The 18,852-nt window shown below is 44.5% G+C and overlaps 1 protein-coding gene across 1 annotated transcript in view; it reads left to right on the forward strand.

The window, feature by feature from the left end:
- The window catches only part of TERB1 (telomere repeat binding bouquet formation protein 1), a 140,256-nt gene that overhangs the window by 98,225 nt on the left and 23,179 nt on the right, over positions 1–18,852 (forward strand). Inside the window, exons 16-18 of the mRNA XM_088458351.1 lie at positions 882–971; positions 5,370–5,534; positions 13,198–13,260. Of these exons, the coding sequence (XP_088314477.1) occupies positions 882–971; positions 5,370–5,534; positions 13,198–13,260 (318 nt within the window). The remainder of the gene's footprint in view (positions 1–881; positions 972–5,369; positions 5,535–13,197; positions 13,261–18,852) is intronic.

Below are 18,852 nucleotides of genomic sequence, written 5' to 3' on the forward strand. Positions count from 1 at the left end.
GATAAGCTAAGCATAAGCACTGTTTGTTGAATACTGAAAGGAGGACATTTAGCGAGTGACATAACCCCTTTAGCACTGTCTCCCCAGAGAAATCAAACTTCAAGCATACACAAGAAAAAAATACAATATACACCCATAGGAAAAAACACATATACAGGCATATGAGCTCCAGCCTCTGGCTGCCACTGTGGGGAGGGAGCCGGGCGCCAGCTGGTAACAAAATCTCAGCGGGCTACAGGCAAATAGAGCCGCCCTATGGCACCGGGGTTAGGTGGGCCAGTGGAGGCGGTTCCGTCTCCCATTCAGGCCCACTTTAACCCTGGGGGGTGTGGGCCCGTTAGTCTGTGGGTGCCCAGGGACGACCGACCCTGTGCCGACCCCCCCCCCCCCCCCCGTCAATCCGGCCTTGTGCCCAATTTATGTCAGTCCTACTCAACATAAACAAACACTCTGGAGCACTGAGTCCAGTCGCAAAATACGGGAGTAGTACAAAATGTTGACATTCTGAATGTCGACATTCACATAATGTGAATGTCGATAGTCAGCATGTCGACATATCACTTTTCGTCCATTTGAGCCCTAAACTGCAGCCTAACATGAGCTGTCGCACTTATGCCTGATGACATTCATGATGACATTGTAGACATTAAGTCAAAGTCGACATTTTGACTGCCGGCATAACGTCCATGTCGACATTCAGCCCATATCAGCATTCTGGTGTTCAGATTTTTACTACATACCTAAAATACTCATGCCGCTGCCCCCCCCCCCCATACATAATCATTATACTGTACACATTGCTTAATATATAACACATCTAATAAAATAAACATATGCAATGGTCTTAAAATAATTATGTATCATTTTCTGTTTGCAATTAGACCCCCTGACTTTATGTGCTGATATAATCGACAAGGAGATAAGTAGCATTCTAGACCCTCGAGTCCTATTGACCGAATTGCGGTGTTCAGGTAACTGCAGTTATGTCTTTGTAAGTTTCTTCCTTCAAAATAGAGACAGCAGACAGATAGAAAGTAGGATAGTGATGTTGATGATTACATTTATCGTTAAGACTACATTATATGGATGTTTTGTTATAAGTATCTAATACAAACTCAGGCAGACATCTAAAGTGCTTGTGTAGATCATTCTTGGAAGAGCATAGATAATGCAGGTAGGGAGGAGTATGAGAATGAGACAGCGGTTATATGCATAAAATCTAATAACACCCACAGCTAAACAATAGAAGCTGCATTTTGTTTTGTGTGGAAGATCAATTAAACCAGAAAATCTTACCTGCACTTCTGCTCTCCAATCTGGCGGGTCCCTCGACGCCTTTAACGATCCCCAGCGGGAGATCTTCTCCTTCAAACTGAATGATTATGTTAGGAGCTTAATTATGGAGGAACATCAACTTAATTGCTGATGAATTTTTATAGAAAAATGCAGGTCAAGCCTTCAAAATATATCTCACTGACAATTTTATTATCATGTACCGACAATGAGCATTTGTACTAACATCCTATATTCTATATAAAAATGGGTCAGGAAGTAGCAAGCTCTACTAAAAAAGTAATATACTTGAATGAGGTTATATTAGGTAGCAGAAATGTATTTATTTATTTAATTCAATATAAGATATATTCTGGGGGATAAATAAGCATTGATTTATTGTAAGGGGAATAGAGAGTTCTAAGAAAGGCTGCACCATCTCTTCAGTGATTTCTTTGGAAAGATTGCCCTTGTGCAGAAGACAACTGAGACTCTGGCGCATTGAAATAGTTATTGTCATTGGCTACACTGGCACAATCTTTTCAGAAGACAACAAAAGAAATATGAAGTGTAGGAGGGGGCCCGCTGAGCGGTGCAGAGAAGCAGTTTATAATGTGTGCAGGGTGAGTGGTGCGAGGCCTCCTGTGACCCATGTGCACTGCACAAACTGCACTCAATATAGATACACCTCTGAGGGGGGATAACTGTATCAGAAAGGGATTAGCTAAATAGGTGGAACACGAGGGACTTTATTAAGTTGTGCATATGCTCATGTGCTTATAGTGAAATATGCAAATTTGAACTTTGCATGTCCGTAAAACATGTAGTCCTTCACTCGTGTACTCCATTACTCATGTGCCGATTTGACACTTGGGGGCCATTTATCAATAATCACATACTCAATGTGATCTGGGCACAATATTAGCGCCCCAAATCGCATTGCAGTATGTGATAATACCACCAGAATGTATGAAATATCACATGCAGGGACAGGGTGTCACGTTTAGCGTCCTGGAGTCCCCTACTGAGGGGCTGGAAGTTGTGGTCCCGGGTCAAGGAAGGAGTCAGGAGCGAGGGACCTGGATGTTCAGTCTCCTCGTCCACAAGCATCGGATGTCGGCGAGACCTGACCTAGGGTGCGGAGTCTAACCTGCCGGAGGTGTTCACCAGTGACCCCTCCAAGCGGGATATGGGTTGCAGCTGCACCCGGCAAGCAGGTCGTGGTCCCCAGGTCAGGGATCCGTTGCGAGTGGGAATGGAAAAAGACACACCACTTTGGCACACTGGAAATATAATCTCTGTACCACTAGTACAGAGTAAGCATAATAGATATGTTTCCTGAAGAGGTGCTGTGGGAGACCAGAGAAAGGAAATCCATTGAGGAGTATGTTCTGTAGCTAATACTGGAGAATGAGGATATGCTGCTGACTTGAGGAGGAGGATCTGTACTTGTACACCACAGTGCATACCGAGTACACAGGCAAAGGTATTCTGGTGCACTGCTGCACCAAAAGGTGGCACTTGGAGTTGTACACAGGCAAAGACAATTATATGGAACTTGTAAATAACACACAGGCAAAGGCACTTGAAATAGCACACACAGGCAAAAGGTGTTCTGTAGCTCTGCTGTACCAGGATATGGCACTTGTAAATAACACACAGGTAAAGGCACTTGAAATAGCACACACAGGCAAAAGGTGTTCTGGAGCTCTACTGTACCAGGATATGGCACTTGTAAATAACACACAGGTAAAGGCAATTGAAATAGCACACACAGGCAAAAGGTGTTCTGTAGCTCTGCTGTACCAGGATATGGCACTTGTAAATAACACACAGGTAAAGGCACTTGAAATAGCACACACAGGCAAAAGGTGTTCTGTAGCTCTACTGTACCAGGATATGGCACTTGTAAATAACACACAGGTAAAGGCACTTGAAATAATCACTAAGACTCAGTACATAGGGGATGTACTGAGGATACACTGGAAATAACACTGGGAAGAGTCTCTAGAAGATTGCATGTGAAGCCTGGAACAAAGCAAACAGCAACCATCTGGGAATAATGAAGTTGATCAGGCAATTTCCTGTTCACCTGGAGTCCTATTTATGTCCCCAGGTAGCTGTCCATTGGATGAGCAAGTCAGCTGAGAACTGACACATCTACCACTGGATAAGGATCTATCAGGTGATTAATTAAAGATGGCTGCGCCCTAGACCATCGATGCAGGAACTCCGATATGGCGGATTGTGTTACAGTCACCTGGGCCCCGGGGAGAATACTCAGCAAGTTACCTACCACTGCACCTGATGTCTCACTGCTGACGCTAGTGAGGGGAAGCCGGCGCTGCGGAAAGTAACAGCCGATCCCAGGCAGAATCCTGACACAGGGGCTCCAATAGGAGCCCATCCCTCCGATGTGCTCGTGTGAAGTGACCGCATCAGAGGTCTCTGCACTCTTCTATCGGGAGTCCTGCGGCCATTGTCGGAGAGGGTTCCGGGGATCCTTCTGCCAGTAAATTTTGGAGACTGTAGCCCATAGGCTACAGTGACTAATGCCATCTTCAGATGGAGTAAGCTGACAGCTTCAACGCTAATGGGGTCTGTGTCTGCTGAGATAAATGAAGGCACCACAGCAGATATCTGAGATATCTCCTGTGATCCTTTCATAGTACATCTGGGAGATACTTAATATTTGTGGGTATTCCCCAAAAACTGGTAATTTCAGTAAATGTACCGCAAATATTTAATGATAAATAGGCTTCTTGGAGAGGCAAAATGAAGGAAGGACTAAAGATAGCCCTGATTTACCCCTACTCTTATGGTTATTAACACAAACATCGCTTACTTTAAATGAAAACTGTAAAAGGTGAAATAATGTATGCTGTATTGTGATGTGACTTTAACTTTCTCTGCAAACTACATTTTTATCTGAACCTCCAATCCTGCAAAAGTAATGGTAGAATGGTGTTTACCGCGTCAGTTCCCAAATTGCAGAATGTATTTGTATGTATTAGGGAACCTGAAAGTTCCATCTGCATATGTAGCTAAACATCCACATTTTTGCACTGAATTAGAGTTTTTTACGGAATCAGTATGTAATACCGGCGTCTGTTTAGCTGCCGGTTCAAATCCTGACACGAGAAGCCCGACAGCAGGAGAACCCGACGCCAGCTGGTAAGTACCCTAACCCTCCCCTCTCCCCCCCTAACCCTCCCTTAGGGGTGCCTAACCCTAAAACTTCTGGGGTGATGCCTAGCCCTAAGTCCCCCCCGGGGGTGCCTAAACCTAACCCCCCCATCCTTTACCCTAAACCTAACCCTCCCGGGGGGTGCCGAACCCTAACCTTCCCTCACAAAACCTAACCCTGCTACACAACCTAACCCTTGCCCCCCCCTAACGCTAAGGACGGCCTGGACTTACCTCGTTCGGGCTGTCGGCGTTCCGGCGTCGGGATTCAGATAGGCGCCTGTATTTTGATGCCTATACGAAGTCCCTCGTCTGGCTTCTCGTGTCGGAATATAGACTGGCGGCACTTAGTCCACCGGTCTATAAACTGCATCCTGTTTTTTTACATATAGGGGGAATTCAGTTAGCCCTTAACATTTTTGCAGGCCGAAAAAGTTTCACTTTCCCCATATTTTAGCTCTGGGCAATTCAATTACAGCCTGTTTTTTGCAACCGAAAAATTATCTGTTTTCAGGCGAATACACACAGAATCCGTGATAAGTTCACAGAACTATGTAGATGGCGGCTTCCCGAAAACAGGCTAATTATCAGGGGTTTTACTTTTTTCGGAGCCTGCAGAGGTCCTGAAAAAAAATCCCCAATAAGTGTTGCGGGGCTAATTGGATAGCCCCAGGGGATCAATTAGCATGCAATAATTTACCGCAGCTAATTGAATTTCCCCTCTTAGTGTTAGATCTGTTATGTCGTAGGTGTGACATTATGCATATTATCTAATAGCATACAATGCATTTATGATTATGCTGATTTGTAGGAGTAATGAGAAGGCCATTTTTGTATTGGATAGGTCCATAGTTAGGCCATCAATTGGTGTAAATACAGAGCACCATACCATTTTCCTGTCTGTTTTTCAGGCTGTTTAGCGGCAGGTTTTGTCATGATGAATAGCAGGAACTGCAGCGAGATCTTACAGGAATGTTCACATTTGTGTGATCGTCACAGAATTATTCTGCAGGCAGAAGAGCGGTATAGGAAGGAATTCAAGAAAGTAATGCATGGCACTGGATGCTCCACAGCACGTAATGATTACATTATCTTTCATATAAAGTTATTAAAATGTGTTTCCAAAATCTAACTTTGATACTGCGCTGCTTGGAAGCAGTTTATTGAACAATTTAAGACAGTCTGCATATTAGCACAGTTTATCTTAATAACATGAGGAAACCTTCTCTATGAACCACAATAATGGAGTATACAGTACATTGAATAAATATCTAAAACAGTTGTATAATGATTATTGATCCAATCAAAGAATTATGTTATAAAACAGGACTGTCCAACGGGATGCCCATGGCTCATCTGACCCTTAGCCAGTCCTTTGCAGCCAATGGCAAGAGACAGATGATTGGTTTCACTTCTATAACAACTGCAGATTTACAACCCAATATCTGTTTCATTGGTTGAATATCTGCAGTTTCATTGGCTGAAACTCTGCAATGGATTTAGCTGAAATCTTTGCAATTTCATTGACTGATGCAAATGCTGACATTGTAGATAACGCTTGGACAGAATTTTTTCTATAGCAATGTGTTTATAAGTATCCTGTACGATAAGGGTCATTTAGGAACCACAAAAGTGGAAAACAAGCATAATTACTATTTTGTGATGTCAGGCGCCTACTTTACTGTACTTAACACCCAGTTTTACTAAGAGCATGGATTTGCAGGCCCATCTTGAGCGTTACAAAAAATTGTCACCGGTCAGTGCATACAGTTAGGAGGGCTGAGGACGTTTATTGTAGAGACTAGGTCGGGGTAGGCAATGTTTTTCTCTTTGGGTACCAGATAGTCAACAATAAAAGGTAAAAAAAAATTGTCCATCACCATTACTGTACCAGGGTCAGGGGTTCAGTTCCTAGTTGAGAGGGTGTTATGGATTAGGGATTTGTCATTGATATCCTCAAAGAAACTGGCAGTATCACCAAAGATGGCGCTGGTGAGCAGCTCTGCCTGATTAGGGCTGGAGGGATCAGCCCACACAGGGTAGAAAAAGCCTGGTGTTAGCTCACCTAATGGCTGCCCTTTGTACAGAGCCCAGGGAGGGCTAGAGCAGTCAGACAGTCTGGGTGGGACTGCAGTTTGAGACCAGTGTGTGCTGGGAAGCCTCTGGTGGCTAAGAAGCCGGGGTTCAGACCTACAGGAGGTAGGGAGAACCCTAAAACTTCTAAAGAGACTGGGTTAAGACTGCAACTGTGAGGCTGTGCAGCCAGCCAGCTAAAGACCAGGCCGGAGCCTGTGTTAACCTGCTAGAGCAGGGGTGGGGAAACTTTTTCCTGCTGAGGACCAGTTTGATATATATAACATTATTTGCTGGCCTGGTGCAGGCCACGCCCCCTCCATGTAACGTCACACGGGACGGGGCCACAATCGCCGGTGATTAGTAAGGGCAGCGGTGTGACCACCTGAAGCATCCTAAGGACGCTCCAGGTGCCACTGCTGCATAGATTCTGTTTGCAGGGTGCCATTCTAGGTACCTTGCTAACCAGATGAGGCTAGCAGAAAAAGCTCAGTGGGCCAGACCAAATTATTCCGCAGGCCTTATACGGCCCCCGGGCCTGAGGTTCCCAATCCCTGTGCTAGAGGAAGCAGGACAGCTGACAATTGAGAATCCAGAGCCCAAGCAAGGCCAATGATTTATACAAATTGCTGCATAACATTGTTGCATGCAGGGTATCAGCAACCAAGTGTTAGGTGCTGTTGTAAATTAAAATATAAGTAAGGAAAGAAGAAGAGGGCCCTGCTTGTGAGAGCTTACATTCTAAAGGGGAGGGGCAAACAAACAGGGGTGACACAAATAGGCTGGATTGTGAGGAAGGAACATGGAGTAGTGGGTTAGGATGAGCGCTGGAAAGCATTGAGGAAGAAAGGTGTTTCGAGAGCTAATTTGAAGATTAGGAGCCAGGGAAGAAAGTTTTCAAGGAATTTTTAGCTAAGGCCAGGGGGACGAAAAAAGGAAGCTACTCAAAGAAGTTGGAAGAAGCGAATGTCATGAGCATTGAATGGAGAGAATGAAATGGATAGTTTAGTATGTAAGTGTTGGTGGGGGAGACCAGATGATAGACGTACCCCAACACTGTGGCAACCTCCAGGCCAGGAAGTGTGAAAGACTGTGAGGCCCCCAAAGCAGATAGCTGAAGGAAAAGTGATGTCAGATGGGTAAATCCAGGATTTGGTGATGGCTAGGAGATTCAAGGAGTTGAAGATGTCATGGACGGAGACCAGTTGATTATAGACAGAACTGGGTTTCCAGAGAACACAGGAGAGAGGGACCGAGTTAGGAGCTTATTTTATTTTATATTCTAATATATGAAAATGTATAGACAGGATACAAATCGTGCAATCAAAAAAGCTGCAGAATGAGCCTTGTAAACTAATCTAAAGGGTTAGCGTTACCAAAACCCATGGAGTACTGACCCGATCACTTAGTACTAGCTTCCATTCATCTGTCAGTGAGTCAGGGACTGAGTCTAATGTCCTCCAGCTTTTGGCAGATTCACAATTTAACAAGGTCTGCAGAGACTTGGAGAGAGGTGATCACTGGCGTGATACTGGACCATTGCCTAAGTCATAATCTCTCTTCAGTATTGTCCATGTAGCTGTAGGTTGAGATCCCCTCTTAATTATGGTCTGATTTCAGATACATTGGTCTGTGCCTGTATGTGCGAGGTATATATACTGTATATCTATATATCTATATATAATTTTTTTTTTTTTTTTTTAAAGGTTCACTAAGTAAGGTAACAAGACCTGTCATTGCATAAACATATTCAACTTCTAGATATAAGTATAATCAATAGTATGGCCTTGGTACAAGTTCATTTTCCACATGGTGCCCATACTTGTCTAAGCATTTGTCAGGGGTACACCAAGGCATCTATCCCGGCACAGAAGAATTCAGTGACAAGCGCCTGAAGTCAGGATCAGGGCTGTAGAGAGCTCTGCCGGGCCCAGGTACAGAGGGGGGCGTGGCCTAATCACGGGAGGTGTGGCCACGCCCCCTTGAACAAAACAATAAACACTTTTGCATACGCCGGGGAGGGGGCGCTGTGAGCCCCTCAGCCCGGCGCAAAGCCAGTGGGGCCCGATCAGTGATCGCCCCCCCACAGGCATAGGAGACTGCTGTGGCTGCTGCTCAGCAGCCACGAGCAGTCTCCCACTGCAGCTCAGCACACGCTATGTGCTGGGCTGCTGTGTGGGAGAGAGAAGGGAGGGGGGGCGGCGCCGGACCCGGGCCCCTCAGGACATGATGGCTTGCTGAACTTCACTGTTGGTTGTGAATCGCCTTCCACCCAGGTGCTTCTTTAATGGTCCAAAGAGATAGAAATCACTCGGTGCCAGGTCAGGGCTGTAGGGAGGATGGTCCAGTACCTCCCAATGGTAGCGCCGTAACAACTCTTGCATGCAGTTAGCTGAGTGTGGCCTGGCGTTATCGTGCAGCAATATGATGCCTGTTCACAGCAACCCAGGTCGTTTTCGACTAACTGCCCTCTGCAATTGGCTCAATGTGTCAGAATAGCGGCAGGCATTAACAGTATCTTCCTTGGTGAGGAAATCAACAAGAATCACGCCCATGTGGTCCCAAAACACTGTCGCCATGACTGTCTTTGCTGATGGACTTGTTTTGAATTTGTTTGAAGGTGGGGATGATGCGTGTTTCCATGGATGCTGGCTCCGTCTCTGGTGTCACATGATGCACCCACGTTTCATCGCCTGTAACAATACAGTGCATGAACTGCACTCCCTCCTCATGGTACCATGACAAGTGCATGGGAGATAATAACATCCTTATGGTTTTGTAAACTTCGGTGAGTTGCTTCAGTACCCAGCGTGAACACTTTTTCCTGTACCCCACTTGCTCATGAACGATGATGTTGTGCACAGTACCCACTGAGATGTTCAGTTTGTCTGCAAGATCACTAACTAATGCATCTGTCCTCCTGAATAAGACCTTCACTGCAGAAAAAATTGTCACCTGTGGTAGACGTGCTTGGCCGGCCGGATCGCTGCTCATCTTGAACGTCTGTCCTGCCGTTATCAAAGGCAGTGCACCAAACCCAAACCTGTTTTCGTGACATGACGTTCTCACCATACACCCCGATAAGTTGGCGATTCATTTTATCTGCTGACATGCCCTTTAGACGCAGAAGTCTGATCACACTACGCACCGCAATGTTTGACCATCTTTTCACCAGCCCCGCCATCTTACAATTGATTTTTGGGACAGTATGACTGATATGAGGTGCAGGCTAATGGGCTGGCTGGAAATTAAAATGAAATAGAGAACATTACACGTTAGAGGTCGTGTTGCCTTACTTATTAAACCACCCTCGTGTGTATGTATGTATATGTATATACAGTATATATATAATTATTATTATTACCATAGAGTGCACCACCTCCTGGATTGCCAGAACCTTCTCTGGATCTGAAGGAAGGCCTGCTGTGAATAACTGGTGAGGAGGCCTTCTGCGGAAGGAGATGGTATACCCCTGAGATACCACTTCCCCTACCCAAGTGTCTTTGGTGGCCTGGTACCAGCACTGGGCGTATTGCAGAAGCCGGCCTCCCAACTTAGGGGTCCCCCAAGGGGAGGCCTGAACCGTCAGGCTGAGGGTTTGTCGTCCTGCTTAGCGGCCGGGTGTCTGGTGCTCCAAGCCTGTTTGTTGGGCTTGGCGGCCTTTTTGGACCTTGAGGGTCTTGGAAAGGACTGCACCTTAGGCTTACCCTGTGGGCAATATGGTCGAAAGGACGGGGTCCTCGACCCAGCAGGTAGATATGCAGATTTTGCTGCCTCCAGCGTGTCCACAATCTTGTCCAAAGACGGGCCAAACAGGACCTGACCATTATAAGGTAAGTATTCCAAGCCCTTTTTGGATTCAGCATCCGCCCTCCAAGAGCGTAACCACAAGGAGCAGCGAGCAGACGCTGCCAACGCGGAAATCCTGGAAGTAAGTAGGCTCACATCCAAAGCTGCTTCATTAATGTACGCAGCGGAATCCCAGAGATTGTCCACTAACACAACATGTTCACTGGTAACCTCCGAAGCAAAAGATGCTTCCAAGGCGTCCGCCCAACTTTCCATGGCCTGAGCCACCCAGCAGACTGCCATAGCCGGTCTGGAAGCCCCTCCAGCGAGGGATTAGATAGACTTAAGGCACACTTCCACCTTACGCTCTGTAGCATCAGTCAGAGAGGACATGGACGGCTTAGGTAATGTCGCACTCTTCAGTAAGCGTGTCACATGAGAATCCACCTGAGGAGGAGACTCCCATTTAGCTAAATAATTCTCCGCAAAGGGGTATGCACGGGCCAGATGCTTTTGAGGTTGAAACCTTTTTCCCGGAGACTTCCACGCCTCCTCCATGTGATTCACTAGCTGACCAGATAGTGGAAAAACTGCCATAGCACCCTTAACATGCTTAAAATAAGCATACTTAGGCGTTGTCAGAGGTAGGCTGTCGTCAGTAATTGCCATGGCCGTACGGAATGCCCGTATGAGGCCTGGAATATATATTTTAGACCTAACCGCAACCCCTGATTGTGGGGTGTCAGTGTCTGACAAATCCAGAATCTCGCCATCATCTGACAACATGTCATCCTCATCATTCTGTGTAGTCGGGAAAGACAATAACGGTCTCTTAGCAGGTCTATGCTCCTTAAGGTTCTCTACCATGGCGGACAGAGAGTTCGCCCAGACAGGTTCCGCTTGAGAAAGAGTCTGTTGAGGGGGGCATTGTGCTACAACCATCTGTCCCTGGACCTCTAGTACGGGGGACGGCACTACCGCCTGCTTCGTGAACCCCAATTGGGGGAACGCAGGGGGTACTGATAACCTATCCACTAGGACACTCAAAGCTTGCGCAAAACAAGCCCTGCGAGGTTCTTGTGAAGTGCTGAGTACAGCAGGAGTACTAGGAATGGCTAAGCATGCAGCATATAAACCATCCTAAAGTACAACTCCCTCCCCCATACCTGCTTTACACCTGGAGCAGGAAAACAGGAGAGGTGCACCAAGTGACACAGAATCCTCATTCCCTGACATTGGTATGTGACCCACCTTACAGTAAGAAAACACCTGAAACTGTGAGGCAAATTCCCATCCTGAGAGTACTGGCACCGAGAGGGCTGAGAGAAGGTGAAAAAATAGGGATAGTAAAATGGCTGACAGTAAAAATACAGGTAGACACCATGCAGAGAAATGCCTGCACAAATGGCGCTATCATCAACTACACAGACCAATAGCGCTACATACACTGACCTTACTTGGAGGAGAGGTATGTAAGGGGGACCCAGGCTTCCTGACACCAGTGTGTAATGCATTAAAAACAGATTGCCACCGCAGAGATCAGAGGAGGCGGGCCGTGGGAGGATCGCTGCCTCAGACCGCAGTGGAAAGGCGCTGAGTGCAGCGGGGGAGGGGCCTCCTCTATTCTACAGGGAAGGCGCCCTCCCCTGGCAGGTGATTAACCCTTGGGATGTTGGAGCGTGTTCTCAACACCAAAGCCCCACATCCCTGGCAGTCTAGTAGCAGCGCAGGCTCAGTGCCTGGCTCCACTATACTGCCATCCCCAGGGAGCCCCCAGCCCTGGGGACATCGGACTGTGTAACAGCAGGCGCCTACCGCAGACACCTGCTGCTTACCTTGTGCTGCCCCCCGTGGGTCCGGCCACAGTCCAGGGCCCATGGGGGTTCCGCTAGCTGGAACCCCCAAGAGCCCGCCGAGTTCCCCAGATCGGTATCGGTGGTCGGCGCCGGCGTGGGGTGTCGGAGCGGTAGCACGGATGACCGCTGTACTGTACGTGCTAACCACTCTTGAAGTTCCTCAGGGGCTGTGTGGGCACACAGCCCCCCTGTGCGGTGACCCGACTCAGGCCGACACTGAAGGTGCCTTGGCCTGGGGGCGGGGTATAGGAGAGGGGGCCCTGGTGCATCTTGGGATGGAAAACTTTAACTATGTGGTGCCCGATGGAGGAAACCATGCCTATAACCCCCCCCCCTCCCCCAAAGGTATCCCTGTGGATCCCTAAGGACCCTGAAGTAGAAATGATTTTATATATACTGGTTATATATTTATTATAAGATTGCATGCACTTTTACAATTCCTAACTTGGTAATATCATAATTCATTCTTTTGTGTATGAATTCCTTCAATACAAATGTGAGAATGTGAATAGATAGGACAAAATTACATGGCTGGTATCATATAATAATAAATATACCCACATCTTACGCAATATTTTTTATCCCTTCTGTGCTGACATTCAGAGGGTATCATGTATCAAGCCTAATGGTGCATACACACGGTCAGATTTTTCCTTCAGATATGAACGATAACGATTTAAAAATCGTTCAGTCGTTCATATCTGAAGGAAAATCTGACATATCTGACATACCTGAACGATGGACGATCAACGATGCGCGTTCCCGTTTGTCAGATAACGATATCTGACATCTGATGTGTTTGCAGTCAGACTTGGATGATTCCATTCATTTTAATGCAGTCAAAAATCGTTCAATCGTTCAAATCGTTCAAAACTTTGGTAAGATCGTTCAAATCGTTCAATCGTTCATCTGACAAATCTGACAAATCTGACCGTGTGTATGCTCCATTAGGGTAGCACATAAAAGTAAATGAAAGAAAATATAACTTCGCAGACTTTATTTGCACTTTAATATGTTACAGATAAACAGTTGACACCTGTTAAAAGAGCAGGGACAGTTCTTCAGAAAGAATCAAATTCCACCCGTGAGTAGTTTGCTGTCACCACTTACCACAACTATATCACATACAAATGTATGTATATTCTAATTATTGAAGTGTTTTAAATAATTCTACAAAAGCACAGTGGAATAATGATTTATTCCACCTGAGGGGTGCTCAACACTATAGGTAAATTGAGACACAGATAAAATGCTGTGTGAGAACTTAATGTTTCTGTGGTTCTCCCTCTGCTCGCACACCAGCCGTTTTTTCGACCTGTATGGCCATATGTATGCTGTTCGTTGCCGGGGACAAAACCTATGTGCTTAGGTAGTTCACAATCAAAGATGTTAGTAGGTAGAGGACATAGGGACCCATTTATCAAAGGGAATTTGAGGTAAATTCCCCCAAAACACCTGTTTTCGGGGGTTTACCTCAAATACTAAGTATCCCCCGGATGTATGAAGGAGGGACCGCAGCAGGTATCTCCGATACATGCTGCGATCCCTCCATTGCCACTGGCAGCCGTCTCCCCCATAGGTTTCTATGGGGGATGTGATGCTGCAAAATGTATCAATATCAGGAATGCCTCGCATTCCCGATATTGGCACCAGCAGCTAACGCCATCTGAAGATAACGTTAGCCGCTGTAGCCTATGGGGACTTACCGCATGTCAGCCGGCAGAGGGATCTCCCAGATCCCTCCGCCGGCAATGGGCGCCGCTCATGTGCAGTCCGTGGGTGTCCCCGGCCGGCTCTCGAGCAGGTGTGCAGCGGCGTGGAGAGGGTCCAACTGAACACACAGCACTCCTAGGTTAGATGAAGTTTTGGATCCTTACAAATGTACGTAAGTATGCAGAGGGTCAGGACTGATTCAAAGATAAGTCCCAATAAGTGTCCTTGACGCGTTTCGCTCCCTATTATGATGGCAGTTTTCTCAGAAGGTAAGTAGTGTAGGGGGGCTGTCCTGCAGTCATTTTTAAAGCGCTCTTAGCCAATGAGATGTTGTCAAATCTTGTTCACCTAATGTGAACCACCTGTGTCCCAATTAAACCTGTATACATTCATTATAGATACATAGAGTAAAATTCCTCACACATCATTCTCATAGTAACCTACATGAATGGTGGTTCACATTAGGTGAACAACTATTGACAACATCTCATTGGCTAAGAGCGCTTTAAAAAGGACTACAGGACAGTCCCCCTATATTACTTACCTTCTGAGGAAACCACCATCATAATAGGCAGAGAAACTCATCAAGGACACTTATTGGGACTTATCTTTGAATCAGTCCTGACCCTTTGCATACTTATGGACATTTGTAAGGATCTGAAACTTCATTTAACCTAGTAGCACTGTGTGTTCAGTTGGACCCTCCCCACTCCGCTGCACACCTGCTCGAGAGCCGACACCCTGTGGTGAAATTGTGGGTATGTCCTCTACCTACTAACATCTTTGATTGTGAACTACCTAAGCACATAGGTTGCTGTCCCCGGGAACAAACAGCATTCATATGGCCATACAGGTCGAAAAAAATGGCTGGTGTGCGAGCAGAGGGAGAACCACAGAAACATTAAGTTCTCACACAGCATAACAGTGGTTTTTCACTTACACCGGAATCAGCTCCCCTATATGGTATATATGGATGATATTTACCCAGACTGGGAGAACCTATTATATTACCTTACAAACTGCTTACACAGAAGAAAATGTATTTATTATTATTTTTCTGGATCAGTCGGATATGCAAAGGATTGGAATAAGGATCATGAGCTGTACAATTTAAAAGGCATATGACAAATGAATTTATGTATCACTTGTGCAATTGAATGATCTTTGCATAACAAGTGAATCAGGGGTCTCTTCGAGACTGTGAGGGCTGTGATCACTTCTATTATATATGGTTTTGCATATAGCAATGTGATTGTTGTCTGGAGATTATATATATTTTTAATGTTTAACTAGAAGATTAATGTTTAACTCTTTTTATAGCAATAAAATATTGTTTGCATTTTATCTGTGTCTCAATTTACCTATAGTGTTGAGCACCCCTCAGCTTTTGTAGAATTATAGGATTTGAGTGGTGCAGAGCCACTTATTGGGGTGCTGCATAGTTTAATAATTTTATGAGGAATAACTAATTGTCATTTAGTGCGGCTGGTATAGGAGTTGTGTTCACAACTCTTTATTTATATTTGTGTTTTAAATAACCCTGGAGCTGACTGCATACATTTCTACACAGCAGTCACAGGCTAAATATATTGTGGAAACCAGGTAAAACATATTGCAGTGATTATTGCATTTCTTATTATAACCACAGTTCACCCACGCAGGGATTTACAGCCAGAAAGCTGAATCTGTATAATGTGCATTTGGAATAAAAACTACCCTTCTACTTTCTGAGTGTCCTTCCCTACATACATTATGATCGCTACTATAGCGATGACTGCACTCTCTAACCGTATATTTCTCTTGTGGGATGCTTCCATATAGACCGAATGTCCAAGAAAGGGCACTCACCAATTTGTTTAAAAAAAGCCAGCAAAGGTTTATTTTACTCACAGACCATAATTCCAGTCAGTCATGCCAACATTCCGGTCCCCTAAGACCTTTATCAAGACACAGTGACCACCATAAACAGCCTTAAGGTTCCCTGTATATATGTATATATGTATATATATATTTATATATATATATATATATATATATATATATATATTGCACTACCGTTCAAAAGTTTGGGGTCACCCAGACAATTTTGTGTTTTACATGAAAACTGACTTATTTATCAAATGAGTTGCAAAATGAATAGAACATATAGTCAAGACATTGGCAAGGTTAGGAAAAAAGATTTTTATTTGAAATAATGATTTTGTCCTTCAAACTTTGCTTTCGTCAAAGAATGCTCCTTTTGCAGCAATTACTGCGTTCAGACCTTTAGCATTCCAGCTGTTCATTTGTGCTTTGGGTCATTGTCCTGTTAGAGGTGGAAATAGGCTCCAATCAAGCGCTGTCCACAGGGTATGGCATGGTGTTGCAAATTAGAGTGATAGCCTTCTTTATTCAAAATCCCTTTTACCTTGTACAAATCTCCCACTTTACCTGCACCAAAGTAGCCCAGACCATCACATTACCTCCAGCATGCTTGACAGATGGCGTCAGGCACTCTTCCAGCATCTTTTCATTTGTTCTGCGTCTCACAAATGTTCTTCTGTGTGATCCAAAAACATCAAACTTCAATTTGTCTGTCCATAACACTTTTTTCCAATCTTCCTCTGTCCAATGTCTGTGTTCTTTTGCCCATATTAATCTTTTCCTTTTATTGGCCAGTCTCAGATATGACTTTTTCTTTGCCAATCTGCCTAGAAGGCCAGCATCCCGGAGTCGCCTCTTCACTGTAGACGTTGACACTGGCGTTTTGCGGGTACCATTTAATGAAGCTGCCAGTTGAGGACTTGTGAGGCATCTATTTCTCAAACTAGAGACTCTGATGTACTTGTCTTCTTGCACAGTTGTGCACCGGGATCTCCCACTTCTCTTTCTACTCTGGTTAGAGCCTTTTTGTGCTGTTCTCTGTAGGGAGTAGTACACATCGTTGTAGGAAATGTTCAGTTTGTTGCCAATTTCTCTCATGGAATAGCTTTCATTTCTAAGAACAAGAATAGACTGTCGAGTTTCACATGAAAGTTCTCTTTTTCTGGCCATTTGGAGAGTATAATCGAACCCACAAATGTGATGCTCCAGATACTCAACTAGCTCAAAGGAAGGCCAATTTAATAGCTTCTCTAACAAGCAAACCCGTTTTCAGCTGTGCTAACATAATTGTACAAGGGTTTTCAATGGTTTTCTAGTAATCCATTAGTCTTCTAACGCGCTTAGCAAACACAGTGTACCATTAGAACACTGGAGTGATGGTTGCTGGAAATGGGCCTCTATACACCTATGTAGATATTCCTTTCAAAACCAGACGTTTGCCGTTAGTATAGTCATTTACCACATTAACAATGTATAGAGTGTATTTCTGATTAATTTAATGTTATCTCCATTGAAAAAAACTGTGCTTTTCTTTCAAAAATAAGGAAATTTCTAAGTGACCCCAAACTTTTAAACGGTAGTGTGTGTGTATATATATATAATATATATATATACACAGTATATATATGCAATGTAGTTTGTTAGTGCGCTAATCAGAATAGATCTTCATAAACGTTTATACAAAGTCCAGTCAGTTCATATAGATGGAAGATTTCACTAGAAATCAATGTTACTAATCCACCTGCATTCAGACCACATTAAAGGTCGGCGCCTTCCCCAGAAATTACCTGTTCCAGCCAGGCACATACCTTTCTAAAAATGAAGCAGACAAAGGGGGCACCACATAGTGCATTAAAATATAAAAAAGACGTTTTAATTAACATTCACATCTGACTGCAAAGTGCACTCATACCAACTCTGGCGGTTCATCCACTGCAGGTACAACAGCATGAACCAAAGACCCCTGGCAAACAGTAGGTTTGAGTAGTCCTCGTCTCCACGCCAAGCCACGCACCTACGCGTTTCGTCACTAGGACTTCGTCAGAGGGCTGGCTTGGCATCCTCCACTTGTCATTCTTATACCTGGCAGTATCCCATGGTAACCATTCTTTCTAATGCATCATATTCTAAGGTCAGCAGTGAGCAAGCACCTAATCCAGCTGATTTCCATCTAATCAACTAATCACCTGGTCAAGCTACCTTTAGTTTGATCGTCTGCACATTACATATAGCCTTAAACCAACCAATGCATGGAAACATTTTACATAAAAACAATGTGTTTTAAATTCTAGATACATATAAACAATATTTGCATCTTCATGGACACATAATAATTACAATATAAAAGTTCACATTGTAATTGAATGTAAAACAATATAAGACAGATAAGGATCTTACCTCTTTGTCATATCTTATCAGCAAGATTAAATTGGTCATTTATAATAATCTATATATTCTAGCAGTACACGTCTGTTAACCCCTATGTACAGATTTGAAAAATTCTATATATGGGTTGCAGTCAGATGTGAATGTTAAATAAAACGTCTTTTTTATCTTTTAATGCACTATGTGGAGCTTCATTTTTAGAAATGATATATATATAAGTTTTCTGGCCCCCACTCTGGCTGACTGATCCAAGTATAACATGCGCCGGTGACTTCCATAGCGGTACAAGTTGCATAACTGCAAAAACTAATAAATGGAGGCACTCCTCAAGTCACTAGGTGCTGCCATTCATTTGTTTTCATGTGTGTGTGCATGTATGTATTTATATACATATATATATAACCGGCACTCCACCTTCTGTACAGTTTGCTAATGGCCTGGGTTTCTTCCCCTACACCAGACAAACTGGTAATATTAGAAAACAGCCGGCACTTCACAGACTTTATAATGTAGAAATATCTAGATGGACTGCAATGTTCTCAAGCTGGGCAATCTACAATTCACAACCTTACTACAGTACATGTGCCCCACCTAGGTAATCTGCTGGGTATGGCATCTTCTTGGTCATTGTATTTGGGAGGTGTCTGGGGACAGGGAGAGGATCCCCACACTCGGAACAGGCAGCTCATTTTCTCCCACAGCTGACCTTTGTGGA

Source organism: Taudactylus pleione, unplaced genomic scaffold (genome assembly GCF_031769625.1).
Source record: "Taudactylus pleione unplaced genomic scaffold, aTauple2 ptg000828l, whole genome shotgun sequence".
NCBI classification, from domain to species: Eukaryota; Metazoa; Chordata; class Amphibia; order Anura; family Myobatrachidae; genus Taudactylus; species Taudactylus pleione.